The sequence below is a fragment of the Bombina bombina genome, chromosome 3 (assembly GCF_027579735.1).
Source record: "Bombina bombina isolate aBomBom1 chromosome 3, aBomBom1.pri, whole genome shotgun sequence".
Taxonomy (NCBI): domain Eukaryota; kingdom Metazoa; phylum Chordata; class Amphibia; order Anura; family Bombinatoridae; genus Bombina; species Bombina bombina.
In genome coordinates, this window is record NC_069501.1 from 1,051,251,768 (window position 1) to 1,051,268,966 (window position 17,199).

Here is a 17,199-nt window from a genome sequence, read left to right on the forward strand (position 1 = left end):
TTTGTATATCACTGGCAGCCAAGGGGTAAAATGACCGGTCAATTGCGGAAATACATAGTAGAATAAAGAGTGGGAGGTTTGTGTGATCCTACCTACCATTGTGCCCAGTCACCAACAGATTATCCAGTATTTTTGTGGCGGACAAGTGGCAACCCTACTAAGCAGCCAACAAAAAAAGTTTAGGGTTTATTTTTATTTTGTTTTTGAGAAAATATGCATTATAATATTAGTAAACCACTACTGTCATATTTTTAGCAGATAAGACTTTAATTAAATATCGCTCCTTCCTATAGGCTGAAAGTCAAGCCAGGTCTTCAGGTGCTGCCAAGATCAGGAAGGACCAGAGACATCAGATGGAAGCTGCTGTCAACGTTTAGAGTACAGTATATGGCCCACACTTCATTTTTGTAGCAATTTCTGGTATGGCTCTGCCCCTGAACTGCTGTCTTTTGCACAGGTGATGAGCATAGAGTGTTTAATATTTCAGTTGTTTAATGCAGCAGGTCTGTCATGAGTACAGTAAGTGGCTTTGAGGTGCTTAAGACCCGTTAGCAGACTAATGAGGAGAGAGAAAAAGGCACTTGATATCTACAGTTGCACTCATGTGCTTTGTATACATGTATTTATTAATGCCAGACTTTAGTTTCCAAATCAAACATTAAAAACAATGGAAATTCTGGCATTAAAATCCCCCCCTAAATATAATATATTGAACTTTTAGTGGAAAACTGTGATTGCATTTTTTTTTATGTGATTAAACATTGTATATTGGATTCAATTTTAGTGTCCCTTAATTATATGGGGGGGGGTTGTGCTTAAAAAATACACTTAAAGGGCCATAATACCCAAATGTTTAAACACTTGAAAGTGATGCAGCATAGCTGTAAAAAGCTGATTAGAAAATATCACCTGAACATCTCTATGTAAAAAAGGAAGATATTTTACCTCAAAAGTTCCTCAGTAGCCACCTCCCATTGTAAAGGATTTCTAAGCAGCATTTTAGTGTGTTTGTCCTGGGACATCTGAAGGGACTAGCATCATGCACTCTCATATTATTTCACCAATCAGGTAAAGGAAGCTTACTATGAAATCTCATGAGAGTTAAGTCAAATCTCATGAGATCACAGTAAGAGTTCATGACCTCAGCACTGCTGATGCTGATTGGCTGCTTTTCATTTCTTCATTTTTTTTAATTTTTTTACCTGCAGCTGGGAGCAGCTGAGTATAACTTTTTACACAGAACTTACTCTGCTGAGCTGAGGAGATTGTGAGGTAAAATATCTTCCTTTTTTACATAGAGATGCTCAGGTGATATTTTCCTGTCAGCTTTTTACAGTTATACTGCATCAGTTTCAAGTGATTTAGCATATGAGTATTATGTCCCTTTAAATTATTTTACTCTTTATTTGTGGATCTTTAATAAAAGTTTATGAAAATATTAAATTTAATTTTTTGAATATACATTACCTAAGATATAGCTTAAATCCTTTAACTGGTTTCTAAAAAAACAGAAAATAAACTGGAAATTAGGCTAATAAAGCCAAAAGAAAAGAAAATAATTCAACAGCAATTCTAAATTGTCTCATAGTTATTCATAAACACAAAAAATAGTGGTAATTGTTAAAGGAATATGAAAACAAAACACTAAGATTAATTAATCTTTTCCATTCCCCCAGAGCATTGTAAAAACATTTAGTATAACACATACATACTACTTTTTGCATAATAATCTCTCCCCTGCTACAAACATCCGTGTGCACAGTAATATTGCCGATAACATTAATCACTCCCTGCATGCACGGTAACACTTCTCACTCACTAGTCACTTTCTTAGCTGTGCAAGTTTACTTTAAAAAAAATGCTAATTTGCTTGGTTTGCTACAGCGTGATTGGCTGAACCCATCCTGCATTAAAAAAAAATGCTGAATTCAGGGGTTGGCTTTTTAACCATCTCAAACAAAAGCTTTATTGCTAACATACCTACAGTAAGTGGTGCATCCCCATCTATTTTATTATGACAGATAGGGAGGCACAGATCCTAAAATATATTCATGCCCCTCCCCCACGTTTTGGGATTATTCTTCATATCCTAACATGTATGCACTGTATCCAGTGTAAAGCACAAATATATGTAGCAGTAGGAAAGTAAGAAATATAGCTTTTTCCTATATGCAGAAAGAGTGCATAACCAATACAAATTATTGAGTGGGCATCTAATGAATGGGACATGTATGTGTATTTTAAAAAAATAAACAGGAGAGGGCACTGCCCTTCGAGGGTGCTACCATTTGAAAGATTTTCAGTCTTTCTACAGATTACTAAAAATTTTACTTTTTACTTAGTATGTGTAACAGAAAAAGGTTAATAGCATAAGAAACACAAATGTACCAAAAACTGAACAAAACATCACTTTTATTGATAAATTCACTTAGCATACTCAAATATTCCATTTAAGAATCTACAAAAAAATGCATTAGTCAAGAATTTATTTGAATTGGGAAATTATTACTACAAAAAAATAATAACACAAATATTGTTACTTCACAAAGTCATTTTATAAAACTAATATATTAAAATAATGAACTTCTGTTATACTTCAAAACCTAATTAAAAAGGGACACTAAGCATAATGTTTTTTCTTTAATGATTAAGATACGGCATGCAATGTTAAGCAACTTTCTAATTGACTCCTATTATCAATTTTCTTCGTTCTTTTGCTATCTTTATTTAAAAAGCATGAATGTGATGCATAGGAGCCAGCCCATTGTTGGTTGAGAACCTGGGTTATGCTTGCTTATGAGGGTTGCCACCTTTTGCCCAGAAGATTCCTGGACACTTTCTAAATGGGGGCATGGCTTGGGCGTGGCTTGGGGCGTGGCTTCGTGCAGCCTCAAAATTAATATGAAATCAAATTTATATGTATATAATATACAGTATATATAAAATATATATATAATATATATATATACACATATATAATATATATACACATATAATATATATATATATACACACATATAATATATATACACACATATAATATATATACACATATATATATAATATATATACACATATATATATAATATATACTGTATACACATATATATAATATATATATATATACACATATATATAATATATATATATATATATATATATATATATATATATATATATATATATATATATATATATATATATATAAGCTTTCAACCAGCCGAAAATACGTTATATTTAGCAGAACTTAGGGAGCATAAGGAGAAAAAATATATATATCAGCATGAGGTAACTATAGTCATAACTTGGTGTCAAATGTTTTTTTTAACGTTAAAACAATGCACTGTGCTCACTAAATAAATACTAAATACTTGTCCCCAGTAAGTTGGACCAGTCACCGGCTGCACGAGCACGCACCTCTGCTCACTCACTGTCTTCTTGTCAGATTGTCTCCTCCTGGCTGAGTCCTTACACAATCTGCGCACGCAGTGCAGGCTCAGCGCAGCAAGGAACATGGAAGTGAAGTGACGTTACGTGACCCCCTCCTCCTCCTCCCTCCCACATACTCCAGAGTCAGACAGCGCAGGTTCCGTCGCTCCTCCCACCGGGTTATTATGAGCTCCTCTGCTCTGGCCAGCTGTTTTTTTAAAATCTGCGGTCAGTGCTGTGCCAGCCCCAGGGGAGCTCTTACCCCGGGGCATTTGACAGTATTTCCGGGGCACAGGACATACAGTCCCAGACCGGGACTATCCCGGTGAAACCGGGGCAGGTGGCAACCCTATTGCTTATTGGTGGGTAAAGGTCAGCCTCCAATAAGCAAGCACTATCCATGGTGCTGAACCTAAAATGGGCTGGCTGCTAAGATTTACATTCAGGGTTTTTAAATAAAGATAGCAAGAGAATTAATAAAAATTGATAATAGGAGTGAATTAGAAAGTTGATTAAAATTGCATGCTCTATCTGAATCATGAAAGAAAAAAATAGGTTTAGTGTCCCTTTAATGGTTGGAAAAATAAAACAGATATCCAGTCCAATAATAAAAGTACAATAGTAAAAAGCATACATAATACCCTGAAGACTTTACCAAAACCTCACCCCGCCTACTTTTTAGCTCCGAGTTCATTTGCATTCTGGGAAATGTAGTTTCAGCATACTTTCAGGATCTTACGGATGGTACTTTGCTGTCTATATCTTTCCCGAGCGACATAAGTGGTGATGAAACAATGCAGTATGTATCAGAACAGAGACATTAAAAGGGATCAGTCTTCCCTTGTTCTTTTTTATTGGTTATGTACTCATTCTGCATAAAACAGAGCCCAACATGCTGTTTACAAATCACATATAATATTATTATGTTATATATGTTTTTGTCTCGCACTTATTTTTAAGAATTGTTAGATTTGGTCATTGGAAATGATGTCAGTAATTTATGCACAAATCATAGTTTTATGGTTAAAATACAATTCCATGTCAGCATTTTGTATTCATTTTCTGTATAGTATGCAGTCTTATTTCTTCTATACAGTGGATGAATAATAATTATTATATATTATATATATATATATATATATATATATATATATATATATATATATATATATATATATATATATATATATATATATATATATATATATATATAATTGACAAATAATAAAGGTAATACATTAGGCGAGAAGCAGGTCGCTCATGCAAGAACAAAGAACCATGAAAAAGAAAGCTAAATCTCTAGAAATATTATTCCATACTAGAAATGCAATGCAAGGTACGTATTCCCACTAAATTTCTATAGCACCTGTTTCTTGTTGGATAAAAAAACTAATGTAACTGTTGGAAAACATTTAAAACAATTAGGACCTCCCTCTTACAAGCACTTATAACTGCATGTACTATCTTATTCAATTCTTCAGCTCATCCTTTAGGGGGAGTAAATGATTTTTACATATTTCAGATTTGATTAGAAGGATTTTAGCAATAGCCACACGTTGGCTTATACTGGAAGAAAATGCTATAAGTAATATATAGATAGCTTTGCTGAGAACAGCTCTTCTAGTATATGCCCCATACACTTGCATTCAGATACATATTGTGTGGGGATAACTTACATGTCTGATCTGTGATAAATACACACCATTGACTCTTTGAATAGGGTTGCCAGCTGGGCTCCACAAAATACTGAATGATCTGTAGGCAGGGGTGCATTTTGGCCTAAGCAAACAAGACACTTGCCTAGGGCAGCAGATTTGGGGGGGGGGGGGGGCAGCACTATTTGAGTCTCACTACACACAGTACACTACACACCATAAACCCACACACACTAACTATAATCATATGCACATACACTTAAACTTCAACCTTTACTTTAGAAATTCCATTTAAAAATATGTGACATTACACCCTCACCAAAAAATATTATGGAAAAAATGCTTAAAATCTAGGGCGGGGGGGGGGGGGAGCAGAATGGGGAAGCAGAATTTTTAGTGCCTAGGGCAGCATAAAACCTACATACACCACTGTCTGTAGGTGACTAGGCACAATGGTAGGTGGAGGGTCACACAATACCCGCCTCAAAAGCTCCACCTTAGCTCCCACTCTTGATTCTACCATGTACATTTTTTCCACAATTGAGCAGTCATTTTACCCCTTGGCTGCCAGTAGCTTACAAACAAATTATTTTACCACTTTAGTAGCCAGATAACACAAAAACAGTAGTTTTTAACCCCTTGACTGCTCCTCACTTCTTTCTGCTTCATGTATAATTTACTGAGGCATAAGAGGTCATTTACATTTAGCACTCAAGCTAACATTTAAGTGTCCAGTATTTTTGTGAAGATTTTACTGGACAACCTGCTAAAATACTGTACACCTGACAACCCTAATTTTAAAAGAGGGTGTATAGAGTATATGCACTGTAATAGCTAATTATAAAACAATGATATTTTTTACTTGGAAGCATTTTGCAAACGTGTATTAAAAAAAATGGGCCCCATTACATATGCCGTGTCGCCCTCAAAAGCCGGCAATGCCGGTTTTTACGCAGTTTTGGTATCCAATATACAGCGCCGCATATAAATGCGGCACGTATATTTCACCTGTCGCCCACAATTTTTTACTCCCCTAAGCTAACATGGGACCGCGTCACAAATTGGTATCCAATATTCAGCACAAGGACTTACGTGGCGAAAATGGAGAAATCGTACTCCATTTTCACCTTGCCACAAAAAGGCAGCCACAACAAGTCTTGGGAGAACCATAACTCCCGAAATTGCCTGCAAAAATAAACTAACACCTAACGCATGCGCAATATCTATCTACCTGTCAACTGCAATCCCCCACCGCAATAACTAATAAAGACTATTAACCCCTATATCCGCCATCAAACCCACACCACAACTAAAAATAAAGTATTAACCCCTAAATCCGCCAACCCCAACATCGCAAACTACTTAATAAAACTATTAACCCCTAATCCGCCATTAACCCACAATGCAAACTACCTATTAAAGTATTAACCCCTAAACCGCCAAAGCCCACAACGCAAATAAATAATTAAATTACTAAGCCACCTAACACCCCCTATCAGCCAATAGAATTTCAGTAGCTCTCACCCTATTGACTGATTTGAACAGGCAATAGGATTTGAGTAGCTCTCATCCTATTGCTTGATTTGAACAGCCAATAGGATTTGAGTAGCTCTCATCCTATTGGCTGATTTGAATTTGAAGAATCAAATCAGCCAAAAGGAATTCAAGGGACGCCATTTTTAATCACGTACCTTGAATTCACTATTCAGTGTACTGTGGCGATCGTACGAAGAGGATCCTCCACACTCCATGGCTCCGAGGTCGCCGGTCTTCAGCTCCGAGGTCATCGGTCTTCAGCTCCGCCCTCCGCTTCCTGCCGGGTTGTTCCTGGGAGAAGAAAGAAGAGGTCGCTGCATGGAAGAACCTTTTCCGCCGGATTTCAGGAACGGTGAATACCAACCTGGGGGTTAGACTTAAGTTTTTTTTTAATTTTTAATTTTTATTTAGATTAGGGTGGGCAATGCGTAAAATAGCTAAATGCCCTTTTTAGGGCAATGGGTAGTTTAGGTTTTTTAGTGTTAAGTTTTTTATTTGGGGGGGAGTTGGTGGGTGGGGGGTTTTACTGTTAGGGGGGCCTTTGTGTATTTTGAATGTAAAAGAGCTGTTTATCTTGGGGCAATGCCCTGCAAAAAGCACTTTTAAGGGCTACTGGTAGTTTATTCTTAGATTAGGGAGGGTTTTTATTTTGGGGGGCTTTTTATTTTCATAGGGATTAGGTATAATTTTTTAAAATTTTATAAATTTGTTTTTTATTTTCTGTAATCTTAGATTTTTTTATTTTCTGTAATTGTAGCTTAAAGGGACAGTCTACACCAGAATTTTAATTTTGACTAGACTGTCCCTTTAATTTATACTTAGTTTTTTTTAATTTTTAAAGTAGTGTTAGTTTTTTTTATTTTAATAGTTAGTAACTTTAGTATTTAGTAATTTAGGTAATTTGGGTTCATTTAGGGGGTGTTAGGTTAGGGGGTTTAGTAATTTAATGATTTATTTGCGTTGTGGGCTTTGGCGGTTTAGGGGTTAATACTTTAATAGGTTTATTGCGTTGTGGTCTTTGGTGGTTTAGGGGTTAATACTTTAATAGGTAGTTTGCGTTGTGGATTAATGGCGGATTAGGGGTTAAAAATTTTATTAGGTAGTTTGCAATGTTGGGGTTGGCGGATTTAGGGGTTAATTCTTTAATAGGTTTATTGCTGTGTAGGTTTGATGGCGGATATAGGGGTTAATAGTTTAATTAGGCATATTGTGTTGTGGGGGGTTGTCGGTTTTGGGGTTAATACTTTTATTAGTTCCGATGTGGGTTTGATGGCGGATATAGGGGTTTTACGTGTCGGGCTTATTTTTGGGAGGCGTGTTAGACTGTTACTGGAGATTTTATATTTTTCTTAGGCGCCAGCAGTTTCTAAAGTGCCGTAAGTCACTAGCGACTCCAGAAATTTGCATTTACGCTCATTTCTGGACATCGCTAGTTTATCCGACTTACAGCACTTTATGAACTGCCGGCATACTATATGTAATAGCCCGATGTTCGAAGTGAAATTACGGGTGGGGCAGGTTTCAGCGTTTGTGCCGAAGCCTGCGCCGTATATGTAATCTCGCCCAATGTTTCTATTTGATTTGAAATGGAGTTGTGTGCATTAGATCTTGTGTATGGCAACATCTTATTTCCCACGAGATTCCAGTATGAGAATGTTGTGGCCAGTGCTCGGAATCTTATGTGAGCGTTGGCATTAGCCAGGGCCCTAATCCAAACATCAATTACTATGTGAGCCATCAGATCTCCAGCGGTGAGAGACTGCTTGTGACATTGGGGTTGGCAATTTGTCATGGATGGAGACTCCAGCATAGAGGAAAACACAGTTGTGACAGATGTGATATACTTTTGAAATGTCAGTCTTACCCATTTTAGGGCTAGATTACTGCACGTGTCGGGTTGCGCTCGTATTACAAGTTAAAAGTAAAAAGTTTTCACTCAAGCGCAAACCTGATGTGCGCAAAAGCCACATATATAATATTGCACGTGTGATAACCTATTCCCCCATAGAAGTCAATAGAGAAAAAAGTGGAAAAAACCCTAAGAGCCCACTCTTGCGCAAACCCAATCGCATATTCTCAAGTGCACTAACCCGACATAAAAATTTCACATTCCAATGTTTTTCACATAGAAGAATATAATATTCTGTTGTACACCCTATGTGTCAACTCTAGGGGGCGCAAATATATAAAATAAATGTGGTAATCCTATATAAAGCACGCTATCTATATAACAGTGTATGTATATATGTATATATATATATATATATATATATATATCTCAACTATAAATCAAGAAGAAGAGGAGGTTTATAATAAAACCCCCTCAAAGACTGGGAATTCAGCACTCTTTTAAAGTAAAAGAAAATGGCAACACAAGTAACATATGAAAAAAGTGAGAATTAATAACAGTGAGGGGGCGCTAGTAGAATAGCAGATTAGCAAGATATATACAATGAATCTCAACTATTAAATAAATACCAAATAAATATAAAAAGGAGAATAATGTGAACATTTGCTGTAGTGCTAGGATGGAGCAAATACACAGAGAGGCACTATATGTGCAGATCACTTATGGGAAATGTAGTTCCAAAACCTCTGGAGAGCAAAGTTTGGACACCCCTGACTTAGAGTATAATTAGATACATTTTCATGGAATGCCAAATGGGTACTCACATTTAAGCTGAGCACACTTATGTGCTGGTAGGAGCAGACTGACAGATTGGAAGAAAGGTGTGTCAGCTCATCCCATATGCAGGACTCCAAATAGGCTGTGTTTCAAAAGCATGGAGGTTTGGATGGCAGGTCTCCCATGTGTTGTAAAAAACAGCAGGTAGGTAAGGTATGTCCACTCAAACCTACCTGCTGTTTTTTACATGGGTAAGGTATTTTTTATGTCTTTTGTGCTATTTTTTAGTTTTGCGAAACAGTTAACCAGAGCTCTATGGTTGCGCTAATCATTCTAGCGTAAATCTCAATTGCGCTCACGTCTTTGCATTTACTTTGAACTTGTAAAACGAGCGCAATTTAGCTTGCGAGCAAACAAATGCAAAAACCCGATATTGCTCGCGCGCAAACAATAGCGCTCCATTTATAATCTGTCCCTTAATGTTTTTGTTTTAAAACACTGTCATACAAAAAGGAGAAGATGGAGTGGTTCACCCAGTTACATCTAATGAGGAGGGGCCTGCAAATGACTTGCTACAAGTGGAGCTCAAACTGAACTTGAAGTTAGGGAATTTACTGTTTTAAGATCATGTAAATTCTGTTTACAATGCCTTATTATATGCCTGGGATGGTGATGAGAAGTATGTATATATCAGACCAAAGAGAAGGCGCATATCTTTTTTTTTTGTAATGAACCCAGTATCGTTTGGCATGGTTCAAACATGGGTAAGAACAGATCCTGCATGTATTATCTGTCTACATAGCTGCCGCTCTGTCATGTATTTTATTTTCCTTTCTTAGATAAATTGAAAGGAACAGGAAATGTCAGTGCATTTCAGTTTCAATATTTTTTGCAGTGTACTTTATTAAAGGGGCAGTAAAGTCAAAATTAAGCTTTCATGATTTAGATAGAGCATACAATTTAAAAAAAAAACTTTCAAATTTACTTCTATTATCAAATTTGCTTTGTTCACTTTGTGTTTTTTGTTGTAAAGTAAATCTAGGTAGGCTGATAGGAGCTTAGGAGCGTGCACTTGTCTATAACAGTCTATGGCAGCATTGTTTGGAATTATGTATAATATTGCTATAAAACAATGTTGCAACCCCTGCTACCAGATGGCTAGAGAAACGTGCACGCTCCTGAACTCACTTAGGAATACTCTTGAACAAAGGATAGCAAGAGAACTAAGCAAAATTGATAGTAGAAGTAATTGGAAAGTTGTTTAAAATAGCATGTTTTAACCAACCAATTTAAGTTTAATTTTGAATTTACTGTCCTTTTAAGCTTCTACAAAAAGCTTTTCCAGTTTGAGCAATCACTTTAATGTACACCTGTCTTGTGGCATATACTTATGTATGTCTAATGCACTGGTACAGTTTGCAGCTGATGGTGGTTCATATCCTATCAATGCCTACACAATATCATCACCCGCATGTTAATGCAAGTGAACGAGGCATATCTAAGTATTGTCCATAAGGCATCCAGATTGGCTCCTAAAAATAAGGTGAGTGGAGGGTGGAGTTTGGCCATTGAACATATAGCAAAAAAGGTGTTAATCAGTTCTGAAAAAATGCCCACACATTGCTGATATGTTTAAACTACTGCAAGGTAACATAAAGCCTTGTAATTACAAGGTGCTGAATGTCCCTTTAACCTTCACAAAATTACTCCTTTAGATATCTATTTATCATCTATCTATATATGTGTCTATCATCTATCTATCTATCTATTATATATCTTTCTATTTATCTATCTATATCTGTGTCTATGTATCATCTATTATCTATCGATTTATCTATCTATGTCTATATGTCTGTCTATCTGTCCATATACATAATATTATGCCTTTAACTCATCTATGATATAAACACTTGTTAAACATTTGTACATGCATTCGATTTTTGTTATAAATCTGCCAGGCTTAACTCCATTAAAACTGTGAACGCGCATAGTGATGCTCTGCCAACATTGTCCTAATCTTACGTCTTCAGAGCACTGTGCGATTAATACTGTCCCTGACAGAAAGCCTGCAACTCCGAAACAGAAAAAAGCGTTAATAGCAGATGGAGAGACTGACTTGGAGTGGGAGGAGTGACACTGTGTGAAAAAGGTCAGACAATCTTGCTGGCTGTGATAATTGGTTACACCTCTCTGCCCCACTCCTTCATTAAGCTCTCTGATAATCTTGAGACCATGCCAAACCACATCAAGTCATACCCTAAACTGAGTGAAAGAATTATGCTGCATCTTGTAACTCCAGCTATAGTAGGTTCCTCTTTTATTATCCTGTATATGATCAGTGCAAATTTATGTTGTAGAGTACATTTTTAAACTATAAGAATATGGCTGAATAAATACAAGCCTTGTGGATTTTTTTTTGTGGTAATTAATCCATCCATCTACAGTATATGCTTTTTTGGGGGATATTTCTCAGCCTGCTACAGTTTATATCTGTTGGCTGACTGGTATACTAAATAAGAAAGACTTGGGACAATAGTACTGATACATATCGTGTGAGTGAGTGCTTGATATAGATAAAAAAATATTACTTTCCTGTGAATAATCAATTCAGGTGCACACACATTTTCATTATTCAAACGCATTTCCTCCGTTTTTTTTGTGTTTTTTTTTACTTTACAGGTTCCTTTTGGGGAAGTGAAGCATGTATGGGATTGGCTGCTGATTAAAAGTCTGGTTTGTAAACCTGAATTGGAGTGCTCTAAAAGACCTATTTGTGGGTATCAATATCCCCAGAGTGAGATGAGTGGCGCCCACATTTAGGGTGTCTTCAAATGACTCTGTGGACGTTTTGAGGTGTTTTTCCAGCACTGTTTTGTGCACAACCATTGTCCTCTCATTTTTCATGAACCAACATGGCAAGAACCTAACCCCCCCCCTTTCAAAAGCACAAGAGACACTACTGAAAATCTGTGAGGTAGCCCTTTGTAAAGTTGTAAGGGCGCTTGTGGTCAGAATGGTTATTGGTGTAGGAAGATTCTCTGAACAGAGGGCTATAGGAAGGCTCTGGCATTGGAGGGATTAGATGTTGCAGTGAAAAGTATAATGCTCCCCTGACCTAGGAATCCTCAAGCCAACAAAGGATGAGACAACGCGGTTACGAACCAGCTTGAGGAAATGGGAGTCAGACGTTTACTAAATTGTGGAATAACAAAGACATAAGACACTGTGTATATAAGGACTTCACAAGCCTTTTCAATGGAAGGCTCTACATATTCTTATTGGGTGTTGTAGAGTGCTGCAGTTCAGGAGATCTGCACTCACTGCAGTACTTTTCGGATGTACCTGCTGGTGCACAGAGATTTCTAACTCAAGCTGCAAGATTTACCTCAGTCTTACTAGTTTGCCAAAAGCAAAGATGAAGCTTATTTTTTAAACATGCATAATGTTTGATAAGCTACAATTCTCACATTGTCTGTAAATAACTATAACAGGTAGATTACGAGTTTTGCGTTACGGCTTTTAACACTGAAAAAATGGCAATTTCAGTGTAATGGCAGTAACGCAGCTATTGAGAGTCGTGTTGGTATAGCTATACCGCAAGCATTTTAGCCTGTAATGCAACGTCCATTCTGCACTCAAACAAATTACGTTTTTGCGTGGGATTTTCATCATAGCGCCGGTATTACAGGTTGTGCGGTGAGGCTAAAAAGCTTGCATTACAGCTTATACCGACACGATCCATACCGCCATCTGAAAGCAGTAGTTATGAGTTTTGCGCCACAAAAATGTTTAACAAAACTCATAACTAAACTGTTACAAGGCTCCTCGTTGAGCCCCACCCTCTTCAACATCTACATGGCCCCTCTCGCCGCCATCACTCAACGTCACAACCTCAACATCGTCTCCTACGCTGACGACACCCAGCTAATCCTAAGACCCCACCACTGCCAAGAGAAACGTCCACGAAGAGATGACAGCAGTCGCCGCCCGGATGAGTAACAACTGCCTCAAACTGAACGCTGACAAATCTGAAGTCCTCCTCCTCAGACCCACCACATCCGCCTGGGATAACTCCTGGTGGCCACAGCCCTCGGACACCCTCCAACCCCCACCTACCATGCACAAAATCTAGGCTTCATCCTTGACTTTTCACTCTCCATGAACCGACAAATCAACACCGTGTCTTCCACCTGCTTCCACATACTCCCCCTGCTGCAAAAAATCTTCAAATGGATCCCACCCAACACCCGAAAGACGGTCACCAATGCACTCATCAGCAGCAGACTGGACTACGGCAACTCACTCTACGCCGGATGCACCATCAAGCTTCAAAAGAGACTCCAGCACATCCAGAACACCTCGGCAAGACTCATCCTCAACATCCCCCGGCAATCCCCCACCACAAAACACCTGTGAGACCTGCACTGGCTCCCCATTAACAAATGAATCACCTTCAAGCTACTCACCCACATGTTCAAAGCCCTCCAGAACATACTTAAACCACCGTGTCACCTTCTACACCCCCGCCAGACAACTACGGTTGGCAGACCAAGCCCTCGCGATCATCCCCTGAATAAGAAAAACCAAGGCTGGAGGCAGGTCCTTCTCGCAACTGGCAGCCAAAACTTGGAACACCCTGCCTATACACCTCAGACAAGCTGCCGATCTAACAAAGTTCAGAAAGGACCTCAAGACCTGGCTCTTTAACTGAACAGCAACTGTTAGCGTTTTCACACTAGATCAGCTCCCCTTAGCACCTTGAGACCCTCACGAGTGAATAGCCGCACTTTACAAGAATCCAACAGATAGATATATTACAAAGTACACAAACACCCATAAACTACCTATTAACCCCTAAACCGCCACCCTCCCGCATCGCAAACACTATTTAAAACTTATTAACCACTAATCTGCCACCCACCCACATTGCGACTATTAAATAAATTTATTAACCCCTAATCTGCCGCTCCCAACATCGCCACACTGCCAGACATCACCGCCACTATAATAAAGTTATTAACCTCTATTCCGACGCTCCCCGACAGCACGGCCACTATAATGTTTTGAACAGCCAATAGGATTTTAGAAGCTCTCATCCCATTGACTGATTTTAATTTAAAGAATCAAATCAGCCAATAGGAATGCAAGGTACGCCATTTTGAAACGGCTACCTTGCATTGAAGCTTCAGTGTACGGTGGGACCTTATGAAGAGGATGCTCCGCACTGGATGTCTTCGCCGCTCCATCGGGATAAGATGGATGAAGATGTCGCCGCCTGGATGAAGAATTCTCGCCACATGGATGCCCGGACTTCAGCAACTGTGAGTAGATATTCTGGGGTTAGTGTTAGGTATTTTTTTTTATTTTTTGGGGGTGTTTTTTCAGATTAGGGTTTGGGCTTTTAAAAAAGAGCTAAATGCAGTTTTAAGGGCAATAAAAAAGAGCTGAATGCCATTTTAAGGGCAATGCCCATACAAAGGCCCCTTTGGGGGCAATGGGTAGCTTAGGTTTTTTTTAGACTTAGGTTTTTTATTTTGGTGGGTTGATTGGGTGGTGGGTTTTACTGTTGGGGGACTTTGAATTTTTTTTTACAGGTAAAAGAGCTGTTTAACTTAGGGCAATGCCCTACAAAAGGCCCTTTAAGGGCTATTGGTAGTTCATTGTAGGCTATGGGTGTTTTTATTTTGGAGGGGCTTTTTTATTTTTATAGGGCTATTAGATTAGGTGTAATTGTTTTTAGTTTTGAAAATTTTGTTTATTATTTTTTGTAAGCTTAGTGTTTTTTATTTTTCATAATTTAGTGTTTATAATTTTTTGTAATTTTAGATTTTTTTAATTTTTTTTCGTAGTGTTAGGTTTTTTAAATTTTTTAATTTAGATATTTTAATTAGTAGTATTTTTTATTTTGTTAGAATAGTAAGGTTAGGTTAATTTATAGTTTAATAGTAGGTTTATTTTTATGGGCGTGGCTTGTGTGAGATAAAAATGTATCTATTGTGCATTTGTTATTCTCTCACTTCCTGTGTATGGAGGAGAGATATCTGCATCTTATCGTTTTTCAAGTTTAACTGTCATTTGTTAGCCTGTCATTACTGAAACAGCTCCAGTTTGGATTCAGGTTTTAAAAAATAAAGCAGATTCTTTTTAAATAGGCACCTCAGCAAAGCTATTGCTGAGGTGTAGAGGCGGTTTGAGGTGTTATTAAGACATTTTTATTACTTATTACGTTTCATTTTTTGTATTTGTTCAAAAAATAAAGCAGTTTCCTTTTTGCATTGCGTCAAAAATAAAGCAGTTTTGTTTTAAAATTTTAAGAGACAGAAACAGTTTTTTCTTTATTTAAATTGTTCATAATTTAATTATTTAATTATTTGTATTTATTCTGTTACAGATTACAGATGTCCTTTATGTTTGAATGCTAATATTGAACCACCAATTACTTTTTGTTCCTCATGTGTTGAGAGAACATTAAATCTTAAGGATGCCTATATTGTCTAAGACGGATGCTGTCCAGGAGTCTTCTGACAATGTGCAAGATATGCCGCATTTTTCTCCTCAGGTGTCCCTAATTTTAGTACCCATTAATTCAGTGCCCTGTGCTTCCTCTCAAGCTCCGGCTGGGTTCTCCTTGCAAGACATTTGCTTCCCTCATGTCTTCTGCAGTTTCTGATGCGTTGCCTGCTTTTCCCATGCTACAGGGAAAGCGCAAGAGGAAGTCTAAAGAATCAGTGCGTAAGGTATCTGACTCGGTCGTGGCTATTCCGAATATTTTCTCTCATAAATCTGATGAGGAGGATTTTTCGGTAGCATCTGAGGGTGAAATATCAGATTTTGACAGTGTAATTCCTTCCTCTGATTCTGAAGTCGTATCCTTCAGGTTTTAGCTGGAACACCTCAGTTTACTATTCAAGGAGGTTTTGGCTACTCTGGACGACTCTGACTCTACTGTCATTGTCAACCATAAAAAGTCTAGTAAACTTAACAAGTATTATGATGTACCTTCCATGCTGGAATGTTTTCCTGTACCAGATCGGGCTTCAAAAATTATTGCTAAAGAATGGGAGAAGCCGGGTATTCCTTTTCTCCTTCTCCTATTTTTAAGAAGATGTTTCCCATTGATGACTCTATCAAGGAATCTTGGCAAATGGTCCCCAAGGTGGAAGGGGCAATTTCCACTTTAGCTTAGAGAACTACTATTCCCATAGAGGATAGCTGTTCTTTTAAGGACCCCATGGATAAGAAACTTGAGGGTTTTCTTAAGAAAATGTATGTTCACCAGGGTTTACAATGGCAACCTGCGGTGTGTATTGCTACCGTTTCTAGCGTGGCGGCATATTGGTTTGATGTGTTGTCTGATTGCTTTCAAACAGTCATTCCCCTTGAAGAGATCCAAGACAGGATCAGGGCTCTTAAATTGGCCAATTTAATTTCTGATGCTTCCCTTCAAGTTATCAAGTTGGAAGCAAAGATTTCTAGTTTTGCCATTCTGGCTCGAAGAGCTTTATGGCTGAAATCTTGGTCTGCAGATGTGTCGTCTAAGTCTAAGCTTTTGTCTATTCCTTACAAGGGTAAGACCTTGTTTGGCCCAGCTTTGGCTGAGATTATTTCTGACATTACAGGAGGAAAGGGTCATTTCCTTCCTCAGGATAAGAAATCTAAGCAGAAGGGATGTCAGAGTAATTTTCGTTCCTTTTGAAACTTCAAGGGTAAACCTTCCTCTCCCTCTACAAAACAGGGGCAGATTTCTTCTCTCAAGATTATCTGTAGACCAGATAAAAAGAGAGGCGTTCTTATGTTTTGTTTGGGGTCTATCCGAAATGGGAGTGATAGTTCCTGTTCCAGTACAGGAGCAGGGTCTGGGATTTTACTCCAATCTGTTTGTGGTTCCCAAGAAAGAGGGAACCTTCAGACCAATCTTGGATCTCAAGAGTCTAAACAAATTCCTCAGAAAAC

At 37.9% G+C, this 17,199-nt stretch overlaps 1 protein-coding gene across 1 annotated transcript in view; it reads left to right on the forward strand.

Moving 5' to 3' along the window:
- The window catches only part of SMUG1 (single-strand-selective monofunctional uracil-DNA glycosylase 1), a 30,698-nt gene extending 18,233 nt beyond the window's left edge, over positions 1–12,465 (forward strand). The window contains 5 exon segments of the mRNA XM_053705539.1: positions 4,112–4,173; positions 9,784–10,010; positions 11,926–12,144; positions 12,146–12,298; positions 12,301–12,465. Of these exon segments, the coding sequence (XP_053561514.1) occupies positions 4,112–4,173; positions 9,784–10,010; positions 11,926–12,144; positions 12,146–12,298; positions 12,301–12,465 (826 nt within the window).
- Positions 12,466–17,199: the final 4,734 nt, after the last annotated feature.